Below are 26,891 nucleotides of genomic sequence, written 5' to 3' on the forward strand. Positions count from 1 at the left end.
ATGGTGATAGGCCAGCTTAGTTCTACATTCACTGAGAGCCCTTGACTTACGGGAAGAAGGCAGAAAGCCCAACATCCTCCTCAGGCCTCCATGTGCACTGGTGTACACACACACACACACACACACACACACACACACACACACACACACACTGGTTTGTACACATATACACATGTGCACATACCACACACACCACACATACACTTACACACAGAATAAACTTATGCTTAAAAAAATACTGTATTGTGTACTAGAGCCTTGTAGATCTCAGCTATTCTGAACCTGCCTTTGCCACTGGTAACTATGAGGTGATGGAATATTAGATTGATTGAAATGACCAGTTCACAATGTATACATATATCAAAACATTTATGCCCTAAGTGTTTATGATTAAAACTTTTTTTTATTACTATTCTTATTACTGTCGGGGGTGGGGGCAGTGATTACCATGGTGCTTATGTGGAAGTCAGAAGAGAACTTTCAGTTCTCTACTTTAGGGATCAAACTCAGGTCCCCAGATTTGCATGGCAAACATTTTAACCTTTTAACTTGCTGAATCATCTTGCTAGCTCAGAATGTGTGTGTGTGTGTGTGTGTGTGTGTGTGTGTGTGTGTGTGTGTGTGTAATTAATGAATTAAGATCTTATTGTATAGCCCTGTCTGTTCTCAAACTTATTGTGCAGACCAGGTTGGCCTTGAATTTCAAACCCTCTCTGCCTTAGTTTTGGTATTAAAGTACACCACCACACCCATCCAGTATATATAATTTTTTTTAAAATGATTTATTTATTATGTACACAGTGTTCTGTCTGCATGTATGCCTGCAGACCAGAAGAGGGCACCAGATCTCATTACAGATGGTTTTGAGCCACCATGTGGTTGCTGGGAATTGAACTCAGAACCTTTGGAAGAGCAGCCAGTGCTCTTAAACGCTGAGCCATCTCTCCAGCTCCATATAATTTTTTTAATTGCCAACAAAACCTCCCTATAGGAAATATAGGAAAATATAAAAGCATAAATGAAAATATATATCTAAAATCTAACTCTTCACTATCTCTACCCCTGTAATTCTATATATACTCCTATATTCTTCATGCCTGTATAACAAACCTAATCTTCCGTCATCCCTCCCACCTTCCCTCCCATTCTCCCTTCCTTCCTTCTTCCTTCCTTGGTGTCTCATGTAGTCAAGACTGGCCTCTAACTCAAACTACTATGTCACTGAAGAGAACCTTAAACTGGTGTTCATCCTGCTCCTCTTGCATGCTGGATTACAGGGATATACCACCATGTCCAGTTTTTATAAATTGCCGGGGCCCAAACCCAGGGCTTCATGCATGCTAGGTAACTACTTTGCCCACTGAGTTACGTTCTAGTCACTCTTCTGTGTTACTGTAGTAACTTCGTAACAGAAGCCTTTTTTCCTTCCTCTTTTTTTTTTTTTTAAATGGTGCATTCACCATAGAAGTCATGGTAATCTTTAAAAAATGTCAGCTAAACATATCTCTGTCCCCAATACTCTAGTACTTGTGATATTGTCTCAGAAATGTACATGTCTGACAGCAGAATCCCTGTCAGTCCTAAGGTGACCTGGACCATGCTTCTTCTGTTTCACCTTCCAGCTGCCTCATCTTGCTCCAACAACACTGGTGCCTTAGATGTTTCTGAATTTGCTAAGCATCCTTCTGCCTCTGGGCCATTGCTCTCAGTGCGTAAGATTTTTATTTTTAGTTGGGTGTGTATCTGTTTGGACATGCATTCATGGGTATTTGGGTGCCCACTGAGGCCAGAAGTCTCAGGTCTTCCTAGAGCTGGAGTTACAGGTGGCTGTGAGCTGCCAGATACGGGTGCTGGGAACTGAAATTGGGTCCTCAAAAGAACAGTAAATCCTCACAACCACTGAGCCACCTTTCAGCTCCCAAAAGACCTTTCTTTATTCTTTAACAGATGCTAAAATATGTGAACGCTATTCTAATTCTTACTTACTAATGACAAAAACTTCGGCTTTTTAGATATCATGTTGTATGTGTATTAGAGAACTAATATAAACAAAATCTTTGTGTTACAGTTTTGCCGACTAAAATTTTGTGCCCTCTATTGATTAAAATGAATAAAGGATGTTGAACACACTGGAGGAACACTTAATTTTTCTTTAGAGGCAGATGATTAATCTCCTGACAAACAGTTTAGAACCAAGTGTAATTCCATTAGATTACTTGTTTGGAGTTCTGTGGGACTGCTACAGCATCTCATAACTCAGAGGTGTGACTCTCTCATTAAATAGTACTTAATAAGTGGTATAATTGGATCAAATGAGACGTCTTTTTTTTTTTAAGCCTTGGTGCTATGAGGAAACTGCCTCGTACGTAGGTGATGAAAGACCATGCCTTCCAGTGAGTAAATAAGATCACTGATATTCCTTGAGAGTAAAATAATTTATCCTGTGCTTTTATTTGAATATAATTTATAACTACATTTTAATTAAAGAAAATAATATATGCCTATTGTTAGAAAAAGCTAACATAGCAAATGTAATAACTAATGTAATAGAATGTAGTCACCTATCATCCTCTTATCTAGAGATAACCTATTTATTTGCTTTGTCCTTTTTCTTTTCTCTCTCTTTTTTAGTCTGTTGTAAGCATTTCTTTCACATGTGTGTATGTATGTGGTATGTATGATATGGTGTGTTTCAGAGGATAACTAACCTTGGGTGCCAGTCCTCTTCCACCTTGTTTGAGAGAGGGTTTCTCATGTTGACTGCTGTGGGTGTCAGGCTAGCTGATCCATGAATTGAGGAGTGTCCTGTCTCCTGCTCTCATTATTTTTGGTAGTGATGCTCTGGGATGAGATGCTGGAACTATTGTGTTCAGCTTTTCCTCCTCCTCTTCCTCCTCCTCTCTTTTTAAAATGACTTATTTCTATTATTTAAAAAAAGTATGTGTATATGTGTGTGTCTGTTTTGGGGTGTGTACACATGAGTGCATGTGCCAGAGTAGTCCTTTAAAGGTGTCAGATCCCCTGGAGCTGGAGTTACAGGTAGTTGTGAGCTGCCCAACATGGACCCAAGTGGGCTCAGATTCCTCGGTAAGAGCATTATGTGCTCTGAAGCACTGAGCCACCTCCCTAGACCTTTGCATCCAGCTTTTATTGGGGCTCTGGGATTCAAGCTCAGTCCTTAGAAGTAGCTATGAGAAAGCTAACTCTCCCAGAGTGGTTTAGATTTAGGCCTATTCTGGGCTTTCATCAGTTAGTCTTTTATTTATTTATTTATTTATTTATTTATTTATTTATTCATTCATTCATTTATTTATTTATTTATTTATTTTTTTGGTTTTTGGAGACAGGATTTCTCTGTGTAGCCCTGGCTGTCATGGAACTCACTCTGTAGTCCAGGCTGGCCTTGAACTCACAGAGATCTGCCTGCCTCTGCCTCCTGAGTGCTGGGATTAAGGGCATGTGCCATCACTGCCTGGTCTAATCTTTTATTTCTAACAGATTAAAAAGTTCCATTAAGACTGTATATGTTAAAATAGTGTGTACTGGCTTGAACATTTATGAAATTAAATTCTTGTATGAGGCTATGTATTATTTTATAACATCTGTTTACAGAGAATCTGAGAACTGAGCATAGTGGCACATGCCTTTAATCCCAGCATTTGGGAGACAGAGGCAGACCAGCTTTAGAGACCAGCCTGTCTACATAAGCCAGCCAGGGTTATATGGTGAGACTCTGTCTCAAACAACAACAACAACAACAACAAACAAACAAAACCACCAAACCCCAAAATGAAACAAACAAACAACAATCGAAAAACAATAGCACCCCACTTCTCCCCAAATCAGAAGAGTCTGAGGATGTGAAGGCCATCTGGCTGATATTTGTCACTCCATTGATCACCAGGGTTAGTTTAGCTTATCTGGCTGGCTGGAGGCGGGGTAGGGTAGGGGGATGTTGTTTTCATACATCACCACACCAGGTGCATCCCTATGGAAGCTACCCAGGACCATTTTATAGAGCAGGACCGTTCTAAGAATTCAAGGGTTGGTGATCTGAATAGTAGAACACATGTTTTGCATGCTGGAGACCGTAGGTCCACCCCAGTGCCAGACAAACAAGCAAACAAAATACCAAGCCAAACCCTAGAACATGAGCAAACCAAAATTAACTTCACCCAAAGGCATTCAACAATCTATCCTTTACAAGTTGGATGTAGGCATTTCCTTCCAGGTTCCTCTTCTAATTCTTGATGCTGTTTGTTATCTCCGATAATGCAGAACTATTTACTCAGGATTTCCTGCCCAGAATGATCCAGAAGGTTAGTCAGTATCAGGTTATCAAGAATCCTACCAACAATTCTGGCCAGGAAAAATGCTAGCTGTTTTTAGAGAAGATTAGTAAGTGTTACTGCTTTGGGTAATTGTATGTTTAAAATGCCTTTTACCCCGGTGGGAAGTACAGCGAGCACTGCTGTGTGCTTTTAAAGGTTGTGATGTGGAGCAGATTAAGAGCTTGGCCGTGATAAATGATAGCTGTCAACTGCAGCGTTCATGTAAAACTTATAATGCATTCACGTAACAGACTCATTTTCCATCTCGATCAGGTTCAGCTACAGTGAAGGAAGCTTGTGAGCTTTTGCATGTGTTTTGAATTTTTAAAAAGTGTACCCAAATGAAAAACAGTGTATTTAATAAAATCTCAGAATTTTGTTGATTTGAGCTTTGGATTTGACTAAAGTTCACCCTTGTACAACCTATATACTAATTATTTCCTTAATTAAAAGAAAAGCTTCCAATAAGGGGTAAATGAACTAATTATTTACCAACCTTAAAGGGGTTGGCAGCTGAATTCACATACTATGTTAACATAGAAATAAAGTTATTTGAAAATTTATTGTTTTATTCTGTTTCCTATCTGTTTTTGAGTCTTAATTAGTGAGAAAGAGGTAAATTCTCAGAACTGGAGAGGGACTCCGTGGTTAAGAGTGCTTGCTCCACATCACGAGGACTGGAGTTTGAATCCCAGCACCCATTGTACAAGCTGAGCATTCCACACAAACACCTATAATTCCAAGACTGAGCTGGGCAACTGTTGTTTACTGGCTTCTAGACTGAGACTTGAGCTTTGGGTTCAAGGAGAGACTGTCTCAGAGAAGCAGTGGAGATTGATGGAAGAGGACACCTGATATCATATTTGGCCTCTGTGAACACTTCTGGTGTACACATGTGTGCATACACACACACACACACACACACACACACACACACACACACACACACACACACACGAATAAAAAAGTGAATAATAAAGATGTAAATTCTCTTATTTTTTTCACTTTGTGCTTTGGCCAGCTGCTCCTGATCCTAACTTTTTTGACCTTATTTTATATGGGATACTGTATTAAACATGGTAATTCAGCAGACATTTATTAGCTACTTATGTGCACAGCCCTGCAATGGTGAATAAGACACAGAAACTCAAGAGACCTAATGTGCAGGGTAATTATTCAGTAGCTTTGGGGAGAGAGGAGCTCTTCCTGCTTGATGCACTTTTTTCTGGCATCCAGAGGATGAGCACGTGCCCTGCTACGCAGATGAAGATGGCCCCTTCACACTGAGAAGTCCTCCGTGTCTTGGGGAAGAGATGTTAGAAATAGCCTACTTCTCAGTTTGTTCCCTCAACACCATGTACACGCATTCTTTTTGTCTGGAATACAATGTCAAGTTGCAGTTTAAGCCCTGAGGAACTGCAAAAGTAGATGCTTCCTCTAGATCAGTTTTCTCAACCTTCCTAATGCAACAGTCCTTTAATATAGTTCGTCATGTTACAGTGATCCCCAACATAAAATTATTTTTATTGCTACTTCATAACTGTAACTTTGCTACTGTTATGAACCGTAATGTTAAAAAAAAAAAATCTGGGGGTTGGAGAGATGGCTCAGAGGTTAAGAGCACTGATTGTTCTTCCAAAGGTCCTGAGTTCAATTCCCAGCAACCACATGGTGGCTCACAACCATCTGTAATGAGATCTGGTGCCCTCTTCTGGCTTGCAGGGATATGTGCAGACAGAACACTGTATACATAATAAATAAATGAATCTTCTAAAAAAAAGTATTTGGAACCAAAAATTTATTTCAGGAACCCTTCCCCTGTTTAAAAAAAAAAAATTTTTAAAAAAATCTGTTTTCTGATGGTCTTAGGCAATCCCTGTGAAAGGGTCATTCATCCCCAAAGGGGTCTGGACCAACAGGTTGAGAACCACTGCTCTAAATCACTGTGCTTTGGGCAGTTGTTTCTTCCTGAACATTTCACTGTTATTCCAAACAGATGAGTTATGTATGCAAACTCATCTGTCCATGTATTTCCCTGTTTAAATTGAGCTTGTGCTTTGGACCGTCATGTGGTGTGGTTACCTGCCAGGCAGCATTCATTAGTGGGAGTGGAGCTATCTCAGTGAGGTAGTGTCCGAGTAAGCACTGAGGTGCATAGTTGCTCTCACCTATTTCAGTGATAATGTTCTTATTAAAATGGGCTGGGTGTGGTGGTGCACACCTTTAATCACAGTACAGGAGAGGCAGAGACAGGTGGGGCTCTGAATTATAGGCCATCCTGGTCTACATACTGAGTTCCAGGCCAGCCAAGGCTACATAGTAAGACCTTGTCTCAAGAAAAACAAACACACAAACAAAAAACAAAACAAAAAACTCAAACCAATCCAACAAACAAAAACACTCCCCCAAACAAACCACAAACCACTAACCACACACACACACACACACACACACACACACACACACACACACACGTTGCTACCAGTGACTTTTGATTGGCTAATTCTTGTGATGAAATTGTCTAGTCTTTATTCTTTGTTAGATGCTCATTTAGGTGAGCTGAAGTCTAAAGTCAAATATACAAATGTGGGAGATATATTGTTTGGTGTTGGTGCCACAGTGAGGCGTGGAGTCAGCATATGTGTTCTGTGCTCTGGGCTCCCTTAAAATGTAACTTTTACACATTAGTCTTGTTTCAGTGCTTTTAGGATTTTGCTGTATTCAAAGACAGAGCTATTTGCATATGCAGCTTTGGGAATTTGATTCGACACTCTATACAAACCTAGTCTTTTTTTTTTTTTTTTTTTTTTTAAAGATTTCCTTCATTTATGAAATACAACAAATAGAATCAGACCCAGAATAGCATTAGCCAGCATTTAAGAAGGGTTTGCTATGTATTTGGCTTTGAAAGGCTTCAATGCATTATCTTAATGTTGCCGAAACTTACTGTTAACTAAACTTGATGGAGTGGTGGTCTGAATGAGAATGACCCCCATAGACACGTTTGGATGCTTGGTCCCCAGTTGGTAGAACTTCTGGGAAGGACTAGGAGCTATGGCCTTATTGGAGGAAGTGTGTCACTAGGGGTAGACTTTGAGGTTTCAGAAGATTTGTGCTCTCTGCCTTCTTCTTTCGGTTCAAGATGTGAGCTCTCAGCTGCTCCTTCCTTTACTTTGCCATCATGGGCTCTAAACCTCTGGAACTGTAAGCTCAGTGAAACTTTCTTTCTTTCTTTTTTTCTTTCTTCTCTCTCTCTCTTTCTTTCTTTCTTAACTGTATGGCCTATGGGCCAGGCTTCTTCTTCTTTTTTTTTTTTTTTTTTACAATACCATTCAGTTCTACATATCAGCCATGGGTTCCCCTGTTCTCCCCCCTCCACCCCCTCCCCTCAACCCCCCTCCCCGCCCACCCTCCATTCCCACCTCCTCCAGGGCAAAGCCTCCCCTGAGGACTGAGATCAACCTGGTAGACTCAGTCCAGGCAGGTCCAGTCCCCTCCTCCCAGACTGAGCTAAGTGTCCCTGCATAAGCTTCAGGTTTCAAACAGCCAACTCATGCAATGAGCACAGGACTTGGTCCCACTGCCTAGTTGCCTCCCAAACTGATCAAGCCAATCAACTGTCTCACCTATTCAGAGGGCCTGATCCAGAAACACTTTCTTTTATGAGTTGTCTTTGTCCTGGTCTTTTTTCACAGTCATAAAAAAGTAACTAATACAAGTGGTTAAATGTGCTATTTGGAGACAGACTGTTAGTATGTGATGGCTAATCTTGATTAACAGCATGACATACCTAGGAAAAAAGAATCCCAGTTGAGGAATTGGCTCCATTAGATGTCCTGTGGGCAAGTCTGTGCGACATTTTCTTGATTGCTAATTGATGTAGGAGGGCTCAGCCCACTGTGGGTGGTGCCATCCTCGCACAGTTGGGCTTGGGCTGTATAAAAAAGCTAGTTGAGCAAGTCAGGAGCAGGCCAATAAGCAGCATTCTTCCTTGACGTCCCTTGAGGATGGGCTGTAACCTGTAAGCCAGATAAGCCCTTTCCTCCTCCAAGTTGATTTGGTGACATTCATCAAAGCAACAACAACAACAGAATGGCCAGGACAGGAGTCTGTGCTCTGCTTCTTACTTGAGCAGCTTTGACCTGTCTGCCTCACTTGCTTTTTCACACGGAGATGGAGATAATAGTGTCCTGTGGTGGAGCGCTTCCTCCCCAGGAGAATGCTTGCGAGCTTCGACAGTGCTTGTTTGCCACATGGTAAAATTTTCAATAAATTTTGCTTGTAAATAGCGCCACATGACCACAGGCAAATCCCTTAAACCACGTGAATGTCTCCTGGGATCTTACTCGAAGTGTTTTTGGAGCTGTTAAGTCCCACATGATTTCTAGGTTCTGTGATGGCCTCTGTGTTTACCCAGCAAATCTCTATGACTACGAACTGGTTACGTTGGGGCTGTCGTGGTTAAAAACAGGTGTTCCTGCTTTCAAGAGTTTGCATTTCACTGAACTGAGGGTGGAGTGCAGTAGGGTGGAGAAGTAGAAAAAAAAATAACATTGACTTGAGCTTATGGTTAAAAGCTGTGAAAAATTAGTTGAGGACCAGCCGGTTCCAGGCTGTCAGGGCTACATAGTGCCATCTTGTCAAAAAACCCCACAAAACAAAACAACAAGCAACAAAAAAACCCAACCAACCAACCAAACCAAACCAAAAGAAAAAAAAAAAAAAAAGACAAACAAAAAACATTAAAAGCCCGGAAGTTAAAAAGAGCCTAAGATTTCCATTCAAAGTGCAGCTAACTTTTAACTCATATGATCACAAATACAGTGGGGGATTTCTTGAGGTTGGGGTGCTGTAGCCGGGTAGGGAAAGCTCAGGAGAATGGAAAGGAAAAGATGAACACCTGCTTGAGCAGCAGGGGAAGGATGCTTGGGAAGGAGAGGTCCAGCCCCAGACACGGAAAGTGTTTGAGGACTTAAGGAGCTAGCTGAAGGTCAGGGAGGCTGACATTCCCTCAGGAGACTGGATCACATTAGGCCCTTGGGTTATGGTAAGAACTTGGGTTCTGTTTTAAACAGTGGAACCTCCTGAGCAGTTTTGAGCTGTAGTTATAGGCGGCTGCGAGTCTTCTGATGTCGGGCTGGGATGAGCAGGTGCTCTTAACCGCTAGGCCGTCTTTCAGCCCCACAGGACAGTTCCATCTGTGATGACTTCCTATTGTGATTGTTGTCACTTAGTGCTGACTAGTGGGATAGTCTGGGTCCATTTGGGGCTCCGTTGATCATGTTCACAATAGAGAAATTCGCTGTAAAATTCTGTTTTTGATTTAGTCTCCTGCCTTTAGTCACACTAAGGATGCCAGTGAAAACCACTAAGCTTTAACTTTTCTATTCTGCATGAATTTAGTAATTTAATTTCATGAAAAATAACAAATGAGGTTGATTGGTCACTTTGTAGCAATCAAGAAAAATATTGCCATTAAGCTTGTAATTGGTCTGCAGGATTCTTTCCAAGAGTAAGGCCTTATTTTGATGTGAGAAATAACAGAGAGACTGAAAATTTTTCTGGTTGTGTTTCTCTTTGAAAATGAGGAAGTTTTAAAATGGTCTTAAAGTTAATTAAATCTTTCTGGTTAAATTAAACTAACCATTTTCAATATTATTTGTGCATAAGCATAAGTAGAAATGTCTAGCAAAATCTTCCACCATTAATTTTTCTCTTAGTTTTTGCTGCTCACATTTTATGAATCCTTTAATGATAGATTTCAATACTTAAAGTGATTTAGATATCAGAACATTATTCTCATTCATTTTTTCCCATTCATCCCTTTCTCTCTTCTTTGAGACAGGGTCTCAATGTATTGCTCTGCCTAGCCTGCAACTCAATATGTGGACCAGGCTGGCCTTGAACTCAGGGAGATCCATCTATCTCTGCCTCCTCAGTGCTGTGATTAGCTGGGTAAGACATCAGGTCTGTTTGTTTTTGAGACTGGGTATCTTGTAGCCCTAGAACTCTCTATGTAGCTGAGGATGACCTTGAACTCCAGATCTTCCCACCTTTACCTCCTAAGTGTTTACTAATGTAATTAAGTGGTTACCAGTGTGTACCACCATATCTGTATTCCTTTTATCCCCCTTAGGACAAGGTCTCACTATGTAGCTTTGGCTGTTCTGGAACTCACTAGGTAGACCAGGCTGGCTCCCATCTCCCTGAGATCTGCCTATCTCTGCCTCCTTAGTGGTGAAATTAAAAGCATGCATCACTATGCCCAGTTATAGTCCTTCTAAAGACTATGTAAAAATGTGAATAAGATTTTTATATTTGTAACTTGGTTAAAATAAGAAAATGGACCCTGGGTGCAGTGGTTTTAGCTATTCTGGAGGCTGAGATAGGAGAATCTCTTGAGTTCAGAAGTTCCAGGCTAGCCTGGGAAACAGTGAAAATCTCTCTAAATAAACAAACAAACAAAAACACCCCCACCAAACATCACAAAATGTGTTTTTGTGGAAAAATTAGAAAATGCAAATGAGCAAGCCCCCAAAAGCCCCACCCAAATTCAGTTTCTAAGTTTTAATTTTTATTTTTTTTTTTAAAATTAATTAAATTTATTCATTTATTTTACACCCTGACTGCAGTTTCCCCTCCTTCCTCTCCTCTCATTCCCTCTCTCTGCCTCCCCCCACCTCCCATCCACTCCTCTGTTTTTCTTCAGAAAGGGGCAGGTTTCCTATGGGTATCTACAAAGCATGGCATATTAAGTTGAGGCGGGACTAAACTGCTCCCTTTGTATTAAGCTCGGCAAGACAACTCAGTCTGAGGAATAGGTTCCCAAGAGACAGTCAAAGTTAGGGACCTTGCCTCCTCCCACTGCAGACACCTAGCAGCTTCCGGGTTTTTTAACGTGCATATTTTGAAACCAGACTAATTGGGCTGGACTTTACCTTATTATTTAATTTATTATGTGACCTTGGAAAACTTGCCATATTTTGATTCTTTCGTTTCTTTTATTTTTAAGTGTGTGTGTGTGTGTGTGTGTGTGTGTGTGTGTGTGTGTGTGTGTGTATGATGTGCTGTGAACTCAACTCTGGTCCTCTGCAAGAGCAGCAAGCATACTTAACTGCTGAACCATCTCTGTAGCTCCTATAATTACTATTATTATGTTGGTTTTGAAACAGGGTCTCACTGTGTAACCCAGGCTGGCCTTAAACTCAAGATCTTCCTGCCTTAGCCTCCTACATTGTAAAGATTCTTTTGTATGAACATAAAAATGTTTAAAAATGTTTTATACTGAGCAATTTGAATAATCATTCTTTGTTAAAGCAAACATTTGCCATTTGGGAAAAATAGGCTTTCTTTGAGGACTTAGATTGGCTACTGTAAAAATTTTATTTCTTGGATAAGTAAGACCTTAGATTTTAAGAAACAGCCATTTTTTTTTCCGTCTGTATCCTCTTAAACATTTAACATGTAAATGTGCACATATGGTACTTTAAAATTCAAGACTGGGGAAAGTGCTGTGACAGGTCGGACATGACAGGTTAGTGGTTTTGTTTCTTATTTCAGTGACCTGTTCTCCTGGGCAGCAATCATTTCCAATTTCCTGACTTTGAACTTATTTTAGATTCCCATTTAAAAATCTGTGGGCATAACTTAGAAGAAAAGATAGGTTTGATTGTATTTGATGCACTTAGGGAGTTGGCCACCAAGGAGAGCATCACAGTCAACTCATGGTCACCGTTTATTCAGTGCTTGGAGTAAAGGCTAACACTTAAGACTGAGTAGCACACTGCTTATTACTGATGGTCCAGTGGAATGCATGCTGACTGGAAAGTTCATAGCATTTCTCTTCTCACCTGAACTCTTGCCATGGTGAGTTTCTCTTGGCAATTTAACCTTTTCTGGGAGTGCGGGGTGGTGGAGGCAGTAGGGGTGGTAGATTATTATTATTATCATCATCATCATCATCATCATATTCTCAAGGTTGGACAGCACTGAACTGAATTCTTCTGCTTCAGCTCCTGGAGTAGCTGGGATTGATTACTCCAGCTGCTTCTCACTTCTTGTCATTCTGTTTCTCTATTTCTCCAGTCAGGGGTGGGGGTGCCTGGGAGTGTGTGTGTGTGTGTAGGGGTTAGAGGGAGGTGAAGTGATGTCATGTCCACGATGCTGTTTGCTGCAGCAAGGAGACCCCAAATGTAGTGGTTCAAAGAAAGCGAAAATTTCTTTCTTGTGTAATAATTGGGGTTCTAGGTATGTGGGTGTCTTAAGGTTTCCATTGCTATAATAAAACACCATGACCATAAGCAACTTGCTTCGGTATCGCAGTCCATCATTGAAGGAAGTCAGAGCAGGAGCTCATACAGAGCAGGAACTCAAAACAGGGCAGGAGCCTGGAGGCAGGAGCTGATGCAGAGGGCATGGAGGGGTGCTGCTTACTGGCTTGCTCTCCATGGCTTGCTCAGCCTGCTTTCTTATAGAACCCAGGACCACCAGCCCAGGGGTGTCACCACTCACAATGAGCTGACCCTCCCACATCAGTTACTAAGAAAATGCTCTACAGACTTGTCTACAGTCCAGTTTGATGAGGTATTTTCTTAATAGAGAGTCCCTCTTCCCATGACTCTAGTTTTTGTGTCAAATTGACAAACTAGCCATCAGAACAGCAGGTCTGTACTGAGCTGTCATTCAGGGTCCAAACTCCTTCAATCTACTCCTCCTTCCTCTCTGTTTCCAGCCTTCCCTCCTGCTCTCCCTCCCTTCCTTTCTTTTATAGGATTTAGCTCAGGCTTGCTTCAAACTCATTTCAAACAGTAGTGGAGGCTGGCCTTGAACTTTTGATTTTCCAAACTTCTCCCAAGAACTGGGTTATAATAGTGCATTCTTACCCCTTCAATTTTGTCCTTATAACAGTATCCTAGGTCATTGTCCTCGTGCATATAACCTGGATTGTTAGCAAAGCTTGCATGTAACCATACGTGGAGAAAGCAGGCTCCAGTGGGAAGTGGTACGTTCCTCAGACTGTAACCTACCAGACCCGACACTAGGGGAAAAAGAAACTAGTCAGATTACAGTTTTGTAAGTACAAAAGGATAGGGGTTGAGATGGCTGCTATTTTGTTTTCCCCCAAATCATAGTTCCTGTCTTCTCCAATTACTGTATTGAGGAAAGGGCTCTGTGACACTGCTTGGTCTTCTGCTTCAGCTTGAGTTTGAAAATCCTAACGAAGGTTTTCTATAGGGCTGATGATATACAGTACTTACTTAGCATTCATGAAACTCTGGGTTTGACCCCTGACACCACATACAACTGGTTATGATGCTGCATACCTGTAATTCGAGTACTTGAGAGGTAGAGGTAGGAGATCAGAAGATCAAGGTCATCCGTGACTTCATAGTGATCAGTCTTCACTATAAAAGATCTTGTCTCCAAATATAGACCTGGTCTCCCAATATGTATATATAGTTTACTCTTGTTAGCTCACATACTTTTGGATTTGCTTTAAAGGTCCTGGTGATTGAAAGTTACTGTTTTGTTGAACTTGCTCTTAAAGGTAAAATCATGCCATGACTTCTCCATATCTTTCTCTCTTTAGGAATTATACTTAGGTTTTTAAGTGTCTTGTTCTGTTAACTTGGGAATGTAGATGACAGTCAGAGTTTAAAGCTTTGAAAGAAGAGCTGAGGCTAAGCCTGAGTTTCTAGAGGTATCAGAATTCAGTCCTGGGAGTGGAGTAGGGCCTGCTGCCAGCCTTTAGGGAGGATGAGTAGGAATATTTGGGTAGGGAGAAGTCTCAGGAAGATACAGATGTTGGTGAGGAGAGCAGGTATGTCCTTTAAGTACAGACTTCGATAGCCACTCCACTCCAGTTTGGAAGGGCAGAGCCAGTCAACTGGAAGAGTCTTGGTGACTTTATTTCAGCAGTGAGGTTGGAACCAAGGGCCAAGTTTACCATCACACACACACACACACACACACACACACACACACACACACACACACACACACACAAGCCATCTGAAATTTATCGATAGAGTATCCACTAGCTCTTCATCCAAACAAAAGCAATAAAAGAGAAAATAATTTCCTAAATGCAGCAGTTCCCTCTTGGAATCTGTGGTTTCACTTTCTGTGCTTTCAACTCTTGGTCAACTGTGGTCTGAAAATACTAAATAGAAAATCCAGAAATAAATGTAAGTTTTAAACTGTATCCCATTCTACACAGCCTGGTGAAATCTCATCCAGTCTAGTCTGTCCTGCCTGTCACTTAAATCCTCCATTGGGTCCACACTGTACACTCTACCTGCCTTTTATTTACACAACATCAGTTGCAACAGTGCAGTATCACAGTGCTTGAATATAGTGCTTGATTTGGTATTGTCTTTAGTTTCAGGCATCCATCAGGATGTTGAAACATATTCCCTAAATTTAGGTGAGGAGGAATAGCTTGTGTGTTTAGCACCCTCAGGTGGAGGTGTCCCTAGCTGAACTTGTGGTAGGAAGAAACTGAAGTGCCCTAACTGATAATTGCAGTAGCTGATAAAATGCTATTTAGAAAACATGTCCTCGATTTTGAATCTTTAAAACAAGGTCTTATTAATGTGATAAATTAATGAATCAATTTGATGACCACATTGTTTGTGGAAAACAGCTCTAGGAAGGTACTCTCTTAGCCCAGTTTCTACCTAGATTGAGTCCTTCCTCTATAGACATTTGATAGTCAAGAACACTTAGTCAAATGTCTGTCTTTATGATCCTCAGACCCCCCAGCCCCTCCATCCTTAACGTTCCCTGTATAATCAGCCACTCCCTCTCCTGGGTTTTCATAGCACTTTTGAATATAATTAATAGCTTTTTCTCATTTATGTTTCAGATTGTGCCTTTTATTTGAAGTTTGACATAAGTGTTTTTGTGTGATATATGGTGTGTATTTTCCAATCCTGGAGAAAACTGAGAGGGGAGGTTGAAAGCTCAGTGTTTCATCTGTGTGCTTCTCTTTTATTCTAGAGTGCAGCTGATTGATTTATTTTCTTGGAAATATATGTATGGGGTTGAATACCTTAGCAGATAATATGATAATTGCTTATATTAAGCAAATCCTTTGATTCATGGAGAGTTAAAAGACCTCATTAAAAATTCTCTTTCTGGGTTAGATTTAGATGGTCAAAAAAAAAAAAAAAGCATGACAGATTGGAGATAAATCTTTTAAAATCAGACACTCTTTGTAGTATGTGATTTATGGATTATATTGTGACTGGCTTCACTTTAGTAGGAATGTCATGATCGGAAGCAATATATAATTATTTTTCTATATTATATCAAATGCCCAAAGGAAGTGGAGATTAAAAATAAAGGACACATGTCATTGAGTGCTGGAGCAAGCACATGTATTCTTTTTTGAAATTCCCTAAGGGAACATGTTTTTATATCTTGCAAAGCCAAATGGTTGTGATTAACCTTGAAGTATAAGTCTTTAGTAGATGAAAGATTCTTGCAATTTGTAGCCTCAGTATAGCCAATCAGCTTTGATATTGAACCATAGTGCAACTTGGATGGTGGTTTTCAGAATGCCTAATGGCCATTTTGCTAGAAAAGACAAAGTCACTATGAATTTAAAAATGTACTTGCTCTCCAAATAGCATCACACTGAAAAATTTAAAAGCAGAGGCATTTGACATCTGTACTAAAACAACTTCTGCTCATAGTGGCCCACTTGCTAATGGAAGAGTCATTATTACTATTATTATTATTAATTTTGGTTTTTCGAGACAGGGTTATTTCTCTGTGTAGTTTTGGAGCCTGTCCTGGATCTCGCTCTGTAGATGAGGCTGCCCTCGAACTCACAGAGATCCGCCTGGCTCTGCTTCCTGAGTGCTGGAATTAAAGGCTTGCGCCACTGCTCCGCAGCAGCAAAGTCATTCTTTTGGGTGTCGAAACTTGGACCCATTAGCCTAACTCATCTGTCCAGGCTGTGCAGGCATTCTAGTGTTCTGTGCCTGGCCCTGCGTGCTTAGGTCACATTTCTTCTTTAGTTCTGTCTGTGCCGATATTTGAGACAGTCCATTGTCACATTAATTGCCATCTGCTTCTCTGGACACCCTAGTCTGTCTTCTGTTGAGTAATATTGGATCATCAGAACACTCCACTTGGTCCCCATTAGCTGAGACCCTTGCCAAATTACATGTTACTTTAATAGCTGTGGTTTTGCCCAAGGTTTGTTTTTATATTACTTCTTTTTAAAGGAGTAATATAAAACTTCCTTTGTCTGTCTCTGAGAGTATTACATGTTACATCTTTTTGCATCCCATATATAAAACAAAATGTGAAAATTTTCTTTATGGATGTGAAAAAAAACTTTGCTTTCTTTGGTGAAGAATGCCTGTTCATGAGTAGCAGTCTAGTCATCTTTGTTTTACATCTAGTATCCTCCTATGAGTGAGTACATACCATGTTTGTCTTTCTGAGTCTGGGTTACCTCACTCAGGATGTTTTTTCTAGATCCATCCATTTGCCTGCAAACCTCATCATGTCATTGTTTTTCTCTGCTGAGTAGTATTCCATTGTGTATATGTACCACATTTTATTTATCCATTTTTCAGTTGAAGGGCATCTAGGTTGTTTTCCAGGTTCTGGCTATTACAAACAATGCTGATATGAATATAGCTGAGCAAGTACCCTTGTGGTATGATTGAGCATTCCTTGGGTATATGCCCAAGAGTGGTATAGCTGGGTCTTGGGGTAGATGGATTCATATTTTTCTGAGATAGCGCCATATTGATTTCCAAAGTGGTTGTACAAGCTTGCATTCCCACCAGCAGTGGAGGAGAGTTCCCCTAGCTCCACATCCTCTCCAGCATAAGCTGTCTTCAGTGTTTTTGATCTTAGCCATTCTGACAGGTGTAAAGTGGTATCTCAGAGTCATTTTGATTTGCATTTCCCTGATGATTAGTAATGTTGAGCAATTCCTTAAATATCTTTCAGCCATTTGAGCTTCCTCTGTTGAGAAGTCTCTGTTTAGTTCTATAGCCCATTTCTTAGAAAACAGGACCCTAAGAAAGACACAGGGATCGCCCAATGACAGAAATGGATGAGATCTACATGAACAACCTGGATGTGAGTGGAGGTAATGAAGCTCAAGGTTTGAGGGAAAGAGATCTTAGGGGAGCGGGAGATCTCAGCTGGATCAAGAACAGAGAAGGAGAATAAGAAATAAGAGACCATGATAAATGAAGACCACATGAGAATAGGAAGAAGCAAAGTACTAGAGAGGCCCACAGAAATCCACAAATCTACCTCCATAATAGACTACTGGCAATGGGTGAGAGAGTGCCCAAACTGACCTACTCTGGTGATAGGATGGCCAAACACCCTAATTGTCATGCTAGAAACCCCATCCAATGACGGAGGGAACCGGATGCAGAGATCCACGGCTAGGCCCCAGGTGGAGCTCTAGGAGTCCAATTGGCGAAAGAGGAGGATTTGTATGAGCGAGAATTGTTGAGACCAAGGTTGGATAAAGCACAGGGACAGATAGCCAAACGAATGGAAACACATGAACTATGAACCAATAGCTGAGGAGCCCCCAACTGGATCAGGCCCCTCTGGATAAATGAGAAAGTTGATTAGCTTGAACTGTTTGGGAGGCATCCAGGCAGTGGGTCCAGGACCTGTCCTCAGTGCATGAGCTGGCTGTTTGGAACCTGGGGCTTATGCAGGGACACTTAGCTCAGCCTGGGAGGAGGGGACTGGACCTGCCTGGACTGAATCTACCAGGTTGAACTCAATCCCCTGGGGATTCTTTGCCCTGGAGGAGATGGGAATGGGGGGTGGGCTGACGGAAAGGTGGGGGGGGGGGAGGATGGAGGACAAGGGAATCCGTGGCTGATATGTAAAATTAAATTAAATTATAAAAATAAAAAAAGGATGCCTGTTCTTCTTATAAACAATAAAAAGAGGTAGATAATTCACTTGGCATAGAACCAAATTTGAGTATCAATTTTAGCAGTGTGTCCAGAAAATTGGTGAGTTAATTAAAATGTATCATGTATATCAGTAGTTAGCAAACTATGGCTCAATTTAACACCTGCATTTCAAAATAAGATGCTATTACAATGTAGCCACTATCACTTCTTTCTTTTTTAAGATTTATTTTATTTTTAATTATGTGTATGTGTGTATATCTATATATGGGTATGTGTGTATATCTATATATGGGTATATCTATATATGGGTATATCTAAATATGGGTATGTGTGGGTACTGCAGAGGCCAGAAGAAGGTGTCAGATCTCATGGAGCTGGAGCAACAAGCAGTGGTGGGCCACTCCACGTGGGTACTGGTAACTCAACGCAGGTCCTTTGTAAGAGCAGGATGCATGCTCTTAATGACCAAGTACCACCGGGCCTAACATAACATTTTCTATAAGAAAAATGTTTTTGCCTGTTAGCTGGTAGCTTCCATGACCATAGATGCTTTTGTCTGTTTTATTTACTTTGTATCCTAGGCACCTAGAGTACTACCTAGATATATGATAGCCCTTAAATATATAGTAAACAAGTGAATGAATCCTTAAGATGTGAATATGTCTTCATAGACTCTCCCTCTAAGTCCCCCGCTCCCCCCCCCCCATCTCCCTTTCCTGGGTTTCCCAGGGATTCACTTAAGGAATTCTGTTATGATATGTTGTGAAATTAAAAGAAATTTCATGAAGATTGTAATTGACACAATTGGGAAACTGAAGAAATAGTGATTTGCTTAAGGCAATGAGTAGGTTTGGGCAGGGGATGAGTTTACCATCTTTTAGGAAATTGTGTTGGTGCCATGAAATGTCAGATTCAAGGAAGTAAAGTTGGACACAAGTGTTGAATAAAAGAACCATAGCTTACTCTCAGGGAGTTTAACCTTGGAAGATGTGAAGAAAGTAGTTAAAGATGGTGTAGCTCTAACACAGTGTTTGTGTGTGTGTGTGTGTGTGTGTGTGTGTTGGTTGTTTCTTAGTTTTTATGAAGTAACAGTATTAGTCTGTGTTACTGTAACAGTATCTGGGACTAGAACAGAGATTCAAGTGCGAGTCTTTGAGGGGTTTCTTGCAGGCAGAGTTATGAAGCTCCTCAGGAGCCTGATGGTAGCGAGAGATGAGTGTGCTTGAGTCTCTTCTGACTTTTTTCTTATGAAGCCACAGAATTCAAAGAAGAAGGCTGTTCCCTTTAACTTTACTAACCCTCATCACCTCCTAAAGAAGAAGGCTGTTCCCTTTGACTTTACTAACCCTCATCACCTCCTAAAGAAGAAGGCTGTTCCCTTTGACTTTACTAACCCTCATCACCTCCAAACACCTTACTTCAGCTAATTTCTGACCTGCTGAAGAGCCCACAGTTGCAGTTAAATTTCAAAACATGACTCCTTGGGGCACATATTCAAACCATATCCAAACCAGAACATCTAGTGTATTGACAGTTTTTACACAGTGCTGTGATGAGACTGAAGCATCCAGTATTTCAAGGGGGATAATTGGGTGGGATCAGCGCTGCATGGGAGTTGGATAAATTGGGTCCCTTATGAAATCCTCCTCTTCCGTGTCTTCCTCTCTGTCCTCTTCCTCTTTTTGAGAGCAGTAGGATTGAGAGGTTTGGTGTAAACATTAAATATTGGTGCTGATTCCTTGCTTATTCTTTTCACAGACAAGTGGTTTGTTTTCATATGCAGGGTTTGAGGTCATAGCTGAACTTCCTGAAGCTTAGCTGTAGTTGGCTTCTTGCTGAGATGAAAGCCCCTATCAAAGGGAGGGATAAGCTTAAACAGTCCTGCGACAGTTTGACTCTCCCTTGAAAGTGTTTTTTTAAAGGTTTATTTGTATTTTATTTTACATGTATGCATGTATGCCTGAGTGTCTGCATGTATACCGTGTGCATGCTACTGCCCAGGCAATTGTGAGCTGCCATGTGGGTGCTGGGGGTTGAACCCTGATTCTTTGCACTGAGCCCTCTTTTTAGCCCTCTCTTGTAAGTTTTGATTCATAAGAGGATTAGCTTTTAAGTATGTGGCTGAGATTTGGGGTTACAATAATTTTTTAAAGGTTCCTTTATATGAATTCATCTTTTTCAGGATTAACTTGTAGAAAAACACCAAGAGTTGTTGGGCACTTTTAATTTATTTATCAATGATGTTTTTGAGTGCTGAAGTGGCCAACAGCAACGGTTATGCTAAGAAGTACCTGCAGGGGTCCATGTTTCATTTCTATTGTCGTCTTTTAAAATTACTTTCATACTGTTAGAGGAATAATTGGTTTGAACTATATTGCAATTAGAGGGCTAATAAATCTTTTGTTTTGATTACAGAAGCTGTTTATATACATGTGGGGGAAGCAACAATGTCAGATGATATCAGGAAAAGGTTTGATTTTCCAAATTCTCTTATCCAGTCACAGGTAATTTTTATTTATTTTTACTACATGGCAATCAATGAACCCTTCTGGTGAACTGTAAATTGAACTTTGTATTTTCACATACAATATTTTCTTTTATTCATAACTTATTTTAGTAAGCAACTTTTACATGAGCTAATAAGTCTATTTGAATTAGAAAAACTAATATTTAAAATTGTTCAATTTCAGCCTCTATTTATTTCATGTTTTCCCCTAGAAATAATATAATCTTGATTATCAGTTTCCTGAATATGGTTGTTTTTTTTGCCTATGTTTAATAATTGGGAACAGAGGTAGATGGTTTTATATATCTCCATAGAGTATGAAGGATTAATATTTAAAAAGATATATTCTACCTCTCTACAGCTATTAAGAATACTAGATTTCATAGTAATGATATTTAATAATTAAAACATTCTGGATTAATGTAATATATACCTGCTGAGATAGGAAATTGGGATAATTTAATTTACAGAGCTTTTCAATAATTAAGACAAGTGGTTAAAGTGATGATGGTTTTTTTAGTTAGCTGCTGGCTAAGTAGAAACATTCTGCTACATCTAGGTACCATAAAAGCTTACTGTCTCCTCTTATGTGTAAAGCTAAACAGCCAGTGTAACCTGGACAGCGTGTGGATGCTTTCACCGGTTACCTTTGGAGATGCCTGCCGTGGGAATTGACTTAGCTGGGAAGTGGGGAACCCTTCCATGAGGAGTAGAACACTCCTTATGCAAGATTCCCTTCTACCTGGCTGGGTTGGAGTCATATCCTGCTCTGTGCAGCACAGGCCCTTCCCCTGAAGAAGACGAGGAAGATACTATCCACAATTTCCACTTTTCTGTACCTGGATAACCTTCATTAGCATAAATAAAAAGGAAATGCTAACATGTATTACTGTGAAATGAGGCAAAAAGTGTGTCTGTTTTATTTACTGTAGATTGTCTATTTCAATCCTGTTATGGATATGAAGTAGCAGGGTAGCATAATGCATCCCATGTGTAGGCGTTTCAGAGCCATGTAGCCTAGTGAGGCTAGTATCTCTGATGTTTTAAAAGATGAATAGGAAAGCAGATTAGAGAAATACAATCTCCTTGGGAGTGAGAAGATGTGTAACATTCAGTTTATATTCTTTTAGTCCTTTTTCTAAGTGTGGAAAATAGCTTTTTTTGTGTGTCTGTTGCATTTCCTGGTGGGTCTTAGGTTCCTACGATTGTGCCTTGTCCTTATGAGTGGCATACCAACTGTTCTTCTTTAACCACTGCTTTGAGATAGAACCACATTCCGTTGATTGCCACACAGCGTTTTCACATGTTGGAAATTACATGGCATGTAGCAGCTGCTGAGAGCAGCTGAACTACAGTGGGTACTGCGTGCACATTTGTGAACTTGTCCATTATTTTCTAAACGAGTCCAGAAGAGTTCTCTGATTAATCTAAAATCAAAATTTCAAATTATAAGTAGCACTGGATACCATAGATTAATTGGTACCCATTTTTATTTCTTAGTGATGGGTAAAATAATTTTGCATCTTTTCAGCTGATGGACAGATATTCAATGGCATATGTGGTATGGTTTGTGGAATAGGAACTCAGGCTTCTGATTGGTCTTCAGTTTTCTTACCTTTGGCTAGGAGGTACTAGACAGCAGATTGAACTACAGTTTGTCGTTATGTGAGTGATTTCTTTCACAAAACTCAAGTGTTGAGGTCTTAAATCATTTGAACATCTGAATGTCTGAAGCATATGTGCACATGTGCATGAAGGGAGCTTTTCTAGAGATTTTGTATAATTGACAGCCGTTTTCAGCACTATTGTAAGTGGTCCCAAGTGCAGGATGTACAGTTGTAGTAGTGAAACTTTCCCTAGCTGTGCACAAATGGTTGTGATTTTTGCCGGCCAATTTTCTGTCAGTCAGCAGTGATTGCTGGATAGTCCTGAAGAACTAGGGACCTGACGCTGAGGCAGTGGGAGGTAACATTTATTCATTTATGCCATCAACTCTTCTAGACTCATTTTGGGCTCTTTGATTGAAGCAGGATGTGGGAAATTTTTGGAGATTTGTGAGACTGAAAACCTAATCAGGACCTAAAGCCTAAGAGAGAAGGGGTAAATAAAGTAGGGCCATGAGATGGCTCAGTGGGTAAAGACACTTCACTAAGCCTGAGGGTGACCTGAATTCGATTCTGTTAGCCCACGTGGTAGAAGGAGAGAACTGACTTCTGCAAGTTGTCTTCTGCCCTCCACATGTGGGCTGTAGCATGCACATGTAAATGAATGCAAAAACACTAGAAGAAATGAAAATCAGACAGTCTAGAGGAGGAAGAACAGGCAGAGGAGGAGGGAAGCGGTACTTTGAGGTCTGTATGGGCTGTATCCATAAAAATAAGGTTGATTTTTTTCTCCATTTTCACTGAGTACATCATGAAACATGACAGATTGCATTTAGATAAAAAGAAGATTGTAAAGACTAGGGGTTTTTGTTCATGGTTTAATGGATTATGTAATTTCAAATTATCTTTAATATTAGTTGACAGGAATTTGAGCTAAGAGTTGACAATTTGACATGTGAAATATGGTTAGTTTATTGCTGATACAGGATAAATTGCCTACTTTGAAGGTTGTTCTGAAGATTTGGGTTACACATGTGGATTGCCTCATCCAGTGCTTTCTACAGGGCACACAACAAAAGGGACTTTTGTTTCTTACCAGTTGATGGCTTGGCTTGCTCATACATGCAAATGAGTATGGTGTTGATTGCTTTTAAATGTACTCTTTGGAAAAGAACTTCTGAGTGAATATGTTCATTAACTTGTTTGTTCTTTTAGGCTGTAGGTCATCTTATTGCTGCTGTCCTAAAAGAACATGGCGGTTCAGAAAAGATAGACCAAACCACAAACCAGGTCTGTGTTTAACTTTGTTTTATGTGTGTGTCCCGCTGGTTAGCTTTTTGTCAAACTGACACAAGCCAGAATCATCTGAGAATAGGGAACCTCAACTGAGAAAATGCACCCATTAGATTCGCCTGAAGGCATCTCTGTGAGGCATTTTCTTGATTAATAATGGATGTGGGAGAGCTCAGCTCTCTGTGGGAGGTGCCAGCCCTGGGCAGGTGGTCCTGGGTTGTGTAAGAAAGCAGGCTGAGCAAGCCAGGGAGAGTAAACCCGTAGGCAGTGTTCCCCACGGCCCCTGCTTCAGTTCCTGCTCTGAGTTTGTACTCTGATTTTTCTTCATGATGGACTGCAAGTCATAAGCTGAAATAAACCCCTTCCTCACCTGGTCTTTTTTTTGTGGGTGTTTATCACAGTAGTAGGAAACAGACTAAGACATCTTGCTTTCATTTTGTCTAGAAACTTCTGTCTGCTTGGCCATACATACATTGTTCCCCTTGTAGTTCAGTTCACTGTGGAGATGATGATCTTGAACTCAGAGGAATTTGCAGACAGATCTTGCCTGCCTCCTTTTCCTTTCCCTTCTGGCCCATTCCCTTTCCCTCTCCCTCCATCTTCCGTGCCCCACTTCCTCCCCCTTCCTCTCTTCCCCCTTTTCTCTTTGGTGTGTCGTGTTTTTATTCTGTATCACTCTTTGAAACTTGGCCATTTGTGACTAACTCCGGGATGACAGGGGAAGGGTGAAGAGGGAGTTTCCATCACTGTTGGGGATGAGGGAGGGCACGCCAGAGAAGCGGCAGAATTACTCCCTTCTTTAAGCACTAGAGGAAGGGAACACAGGGGCTGTCTCTGGGTGTGGGAGATTTCTCAGGCTTCAGCTCAGCTCTGAATGTGAGTTCTAAGTTGGAAAGGTGGCCGTGTTGCCAGTTGGAGCCGGAAGAAAGCTCCCCATCCCCACACAGAGTAGGTGAGTACCCAGAGTTGAATCAGTTCCCGAGTGCCGAGACAACCAGCTGGGCTTTGGCCACTGGCCATTGTATATTTCGACTTGCTAGATGGGAACTTGCTAGGCACAGGTGCCTGCGTATAAAGTGCAGAAATAAGAAATTTCTCTCCTCCAACACAAAGAAATTGATTTCCCTTTCTTTACTTTCTCTTCGTTACATGTGAGTGTGTATGTGTGTATTTTTGCATGCCTTTGTGCCTCAGCGTGCCTTTGTGTGTCGGAGGACAGCTTGTGAGAATCTACTTTCTTCTTCCACCTTGTGAGTCTTTGGGGTTGAACTCACATCATCAGATTAGACAGCAAGCACTTTTGTTGGCTGAACCACACAATCTTTATGATTAGCTACTCTACATCATCTATCTTTACAGTGCCTGTCGATATTTGGAAGAAAGTGTAGTGGTATGTTTTATTAATTGGCATTTATATAGTGTTTGTAATAGTCATGTAAATCAGGTTTCCTGAGAACCCTGATCCCAATTCTGCCTGTAATCACATTATATACTCTGAGAAGAGCTAGTGATTTTACTTAAATTGCCAGGATTTATTGAATGTTAAATCCTTTTAACTAAATGTTTCTTCTTCTACTAATAAATGAATGCCTACCTCCACAAGGACACAGTACCATCTTAGGCGAGTTTATTCACTCATTTATCTTATTTTTCCGACTTGATAATGGAATAATGGCATTTAGGACCCTGGGCTATTGCGAAAACAAATTTTCTTCTGAATACAAGGGGAAACAGAATATAAATATTTCCTTTCTACAGTAGCTGACTTTTAACTCTGTTGTTCTTTAATAGTGGGGTCTTGGACTGCAGAGGTTTTCATTAGCTACAGAGGAAGTGCAGCACTGTGCTGTTCACCTCAGTGGGAGTGGGAGACTGATTTTTCCTTGAATTGTTCCTTCTCCTTTGTAGTTTGGTGTGTGATATGGTGTGGTGTATAGGTGTATGGTGTGTGGGGTGGTGTGTGCGTGTGCATGTGCGTGTGTGCATGTGTGTGTGTGTGCGTGTGTGTGTGTGCGCGTGTGTGTGTGTGTGTGTGTGTGTGTGTGTGTGTGTGTGTGTTGTGTAGTAGGTATGTTGTTGTTGTTTGTTTTTGCTCTTTTGAGGGACCTGCCACTCAGCTCCCAAATAAATCACACATGAAGGCTTATTCTTAATTATAAACACCAGGCCTTAGCTTGTCATGTTTCTAGCCAGCTTTCCTTAACTTATATTATCCCATCTAACTGTGGCCTCTGGGCTTTTCCCATTCTTTTACTTCTCTAAATCTTACTCTGAGGCTTGAGTGTCTGGCCCCTGGAGTCCTCCTCCTTCTTTGGCTTCTACTCTTTCTTCTTCCTCCCCCAGATTTCTCCTTCTATTTATTCTCTCTGCCTGTCAGCCCCGCCTAGTTCTCTCTCTTGCCTCACTATTGGCCATCCAGCTCTTTATTAGACCATCAGGTGTTTTAGACAGGCACAGTAACACAGCTTCACAGAGTTAAACAAATGCAACAAAAACAAAAGTAACACACCTTAAAATAATATTCCACAACATGGTGTAGTATATTTGTGGTATGTGTGTGTGGTGTGGTGTGGTATGGTGTGTGTGTTTGTGGTATGGTGTGGTGTGCATGTGGTGTGCGTTGCGTGCGTGCGTGCGTGCGTTGCGTGTGTGTGTGTGTGTGTGTGTGTGTGTGTGTGTGTGTGTGGCATGGTGTATGTGTGTGGTGTGGTGTATGGGTGGTGTGGTATATGTGTGTGTGTGTGGGGGGCTGGTGTGTGTTGTATGCACACGTGTGTGCTGGTGTGCCCATCTTACATGTGAGTGTGGAGACCGTAGGAGGAATTAGGTGTCCTGTCCCTCACTCTCAGCCTTGCTCCCTGAGGCAGGATCCCTTAGTAAGCCTGGGGCTTGGTTTCAGTCTGCCTGGAGGCCAGCGCGCCCACTGTGCCCTGTCTCCCACCTACAGTTGTCAGGCTTGTGTTACAGGTCTCTTGCCCACTGAGCCGTCTCACAGCCCCTTATTGTTTTTTTAAGTGACAAAGTCACTTGTTGTCTCGGCTGACCTTGAATTTGCTATGTAGCTAAGGATGTCCTTGAATTCTTACCTCTACCTTCTAAGCAATGAGATTACACGCTTGTGTTACCGTGACTATTTCTTTTAATTAAAAAAAGAGGATGCAGACCTTAACAGACTTAACCCAAAATACATTTAAATATGAATTTATTATATATTAATGATTCTTTTGAGGGGGGCATGATT

General features: G+C 40.9%; 1 protein-coding gene across 4 annotated transcripts in view; it reads left to right on the top strand.

Annotated features, from left to right (window-relative positions):
- The window catches only part of Focad (focadhesin), a 301,255-nt gene that overhangs the window by 12,062 nt on the left and 262,302 nt on the right, over window positions 1–26,891 (top strand). For 2 of the 4 annotated variants that reach the window (XM_028859771.2, XM_037202700.1), the window contains exons 2-3: window positions 20,663–20,751; window positions 23,573–23,647. In XM_028859771.2, the coding sequence (XP_028715604.1) occupies window positions 20,695–20,751; window positions 23,573–23,647 (132 nt within the window). In that variant the 5' untranslated portion in view covers window positions 20,663–20,694. Of the gene's footprint in view, window positions 1–18,957; window positions 20,170–20,662; window positions 20,752–23,572; window positions 23,648–24,025; window positions 24,603–26,891 lie in introns of those variants that run through there. The other 2 variants (XM_028859770.2, XM_037202699.1) reach the window with 2 other exon arrangements.

The sequence above is a fragment of the Peromyscus leucopus genome, chromosome 2 (genome assembly GCF_004664715.2).
Source record: "Peromyscus leucopus breed LL Stock chromosome 2, UCI_PerLeu_2.1, whole genome shotgun sequence".
In the NCBI taxonomy this organism is placed as follows: Eukaryota; Metazoa; Chordata; class Mammalia; order Rodentia; family Cricetidae; genus Peromyscus; species Peromyscus leucopus.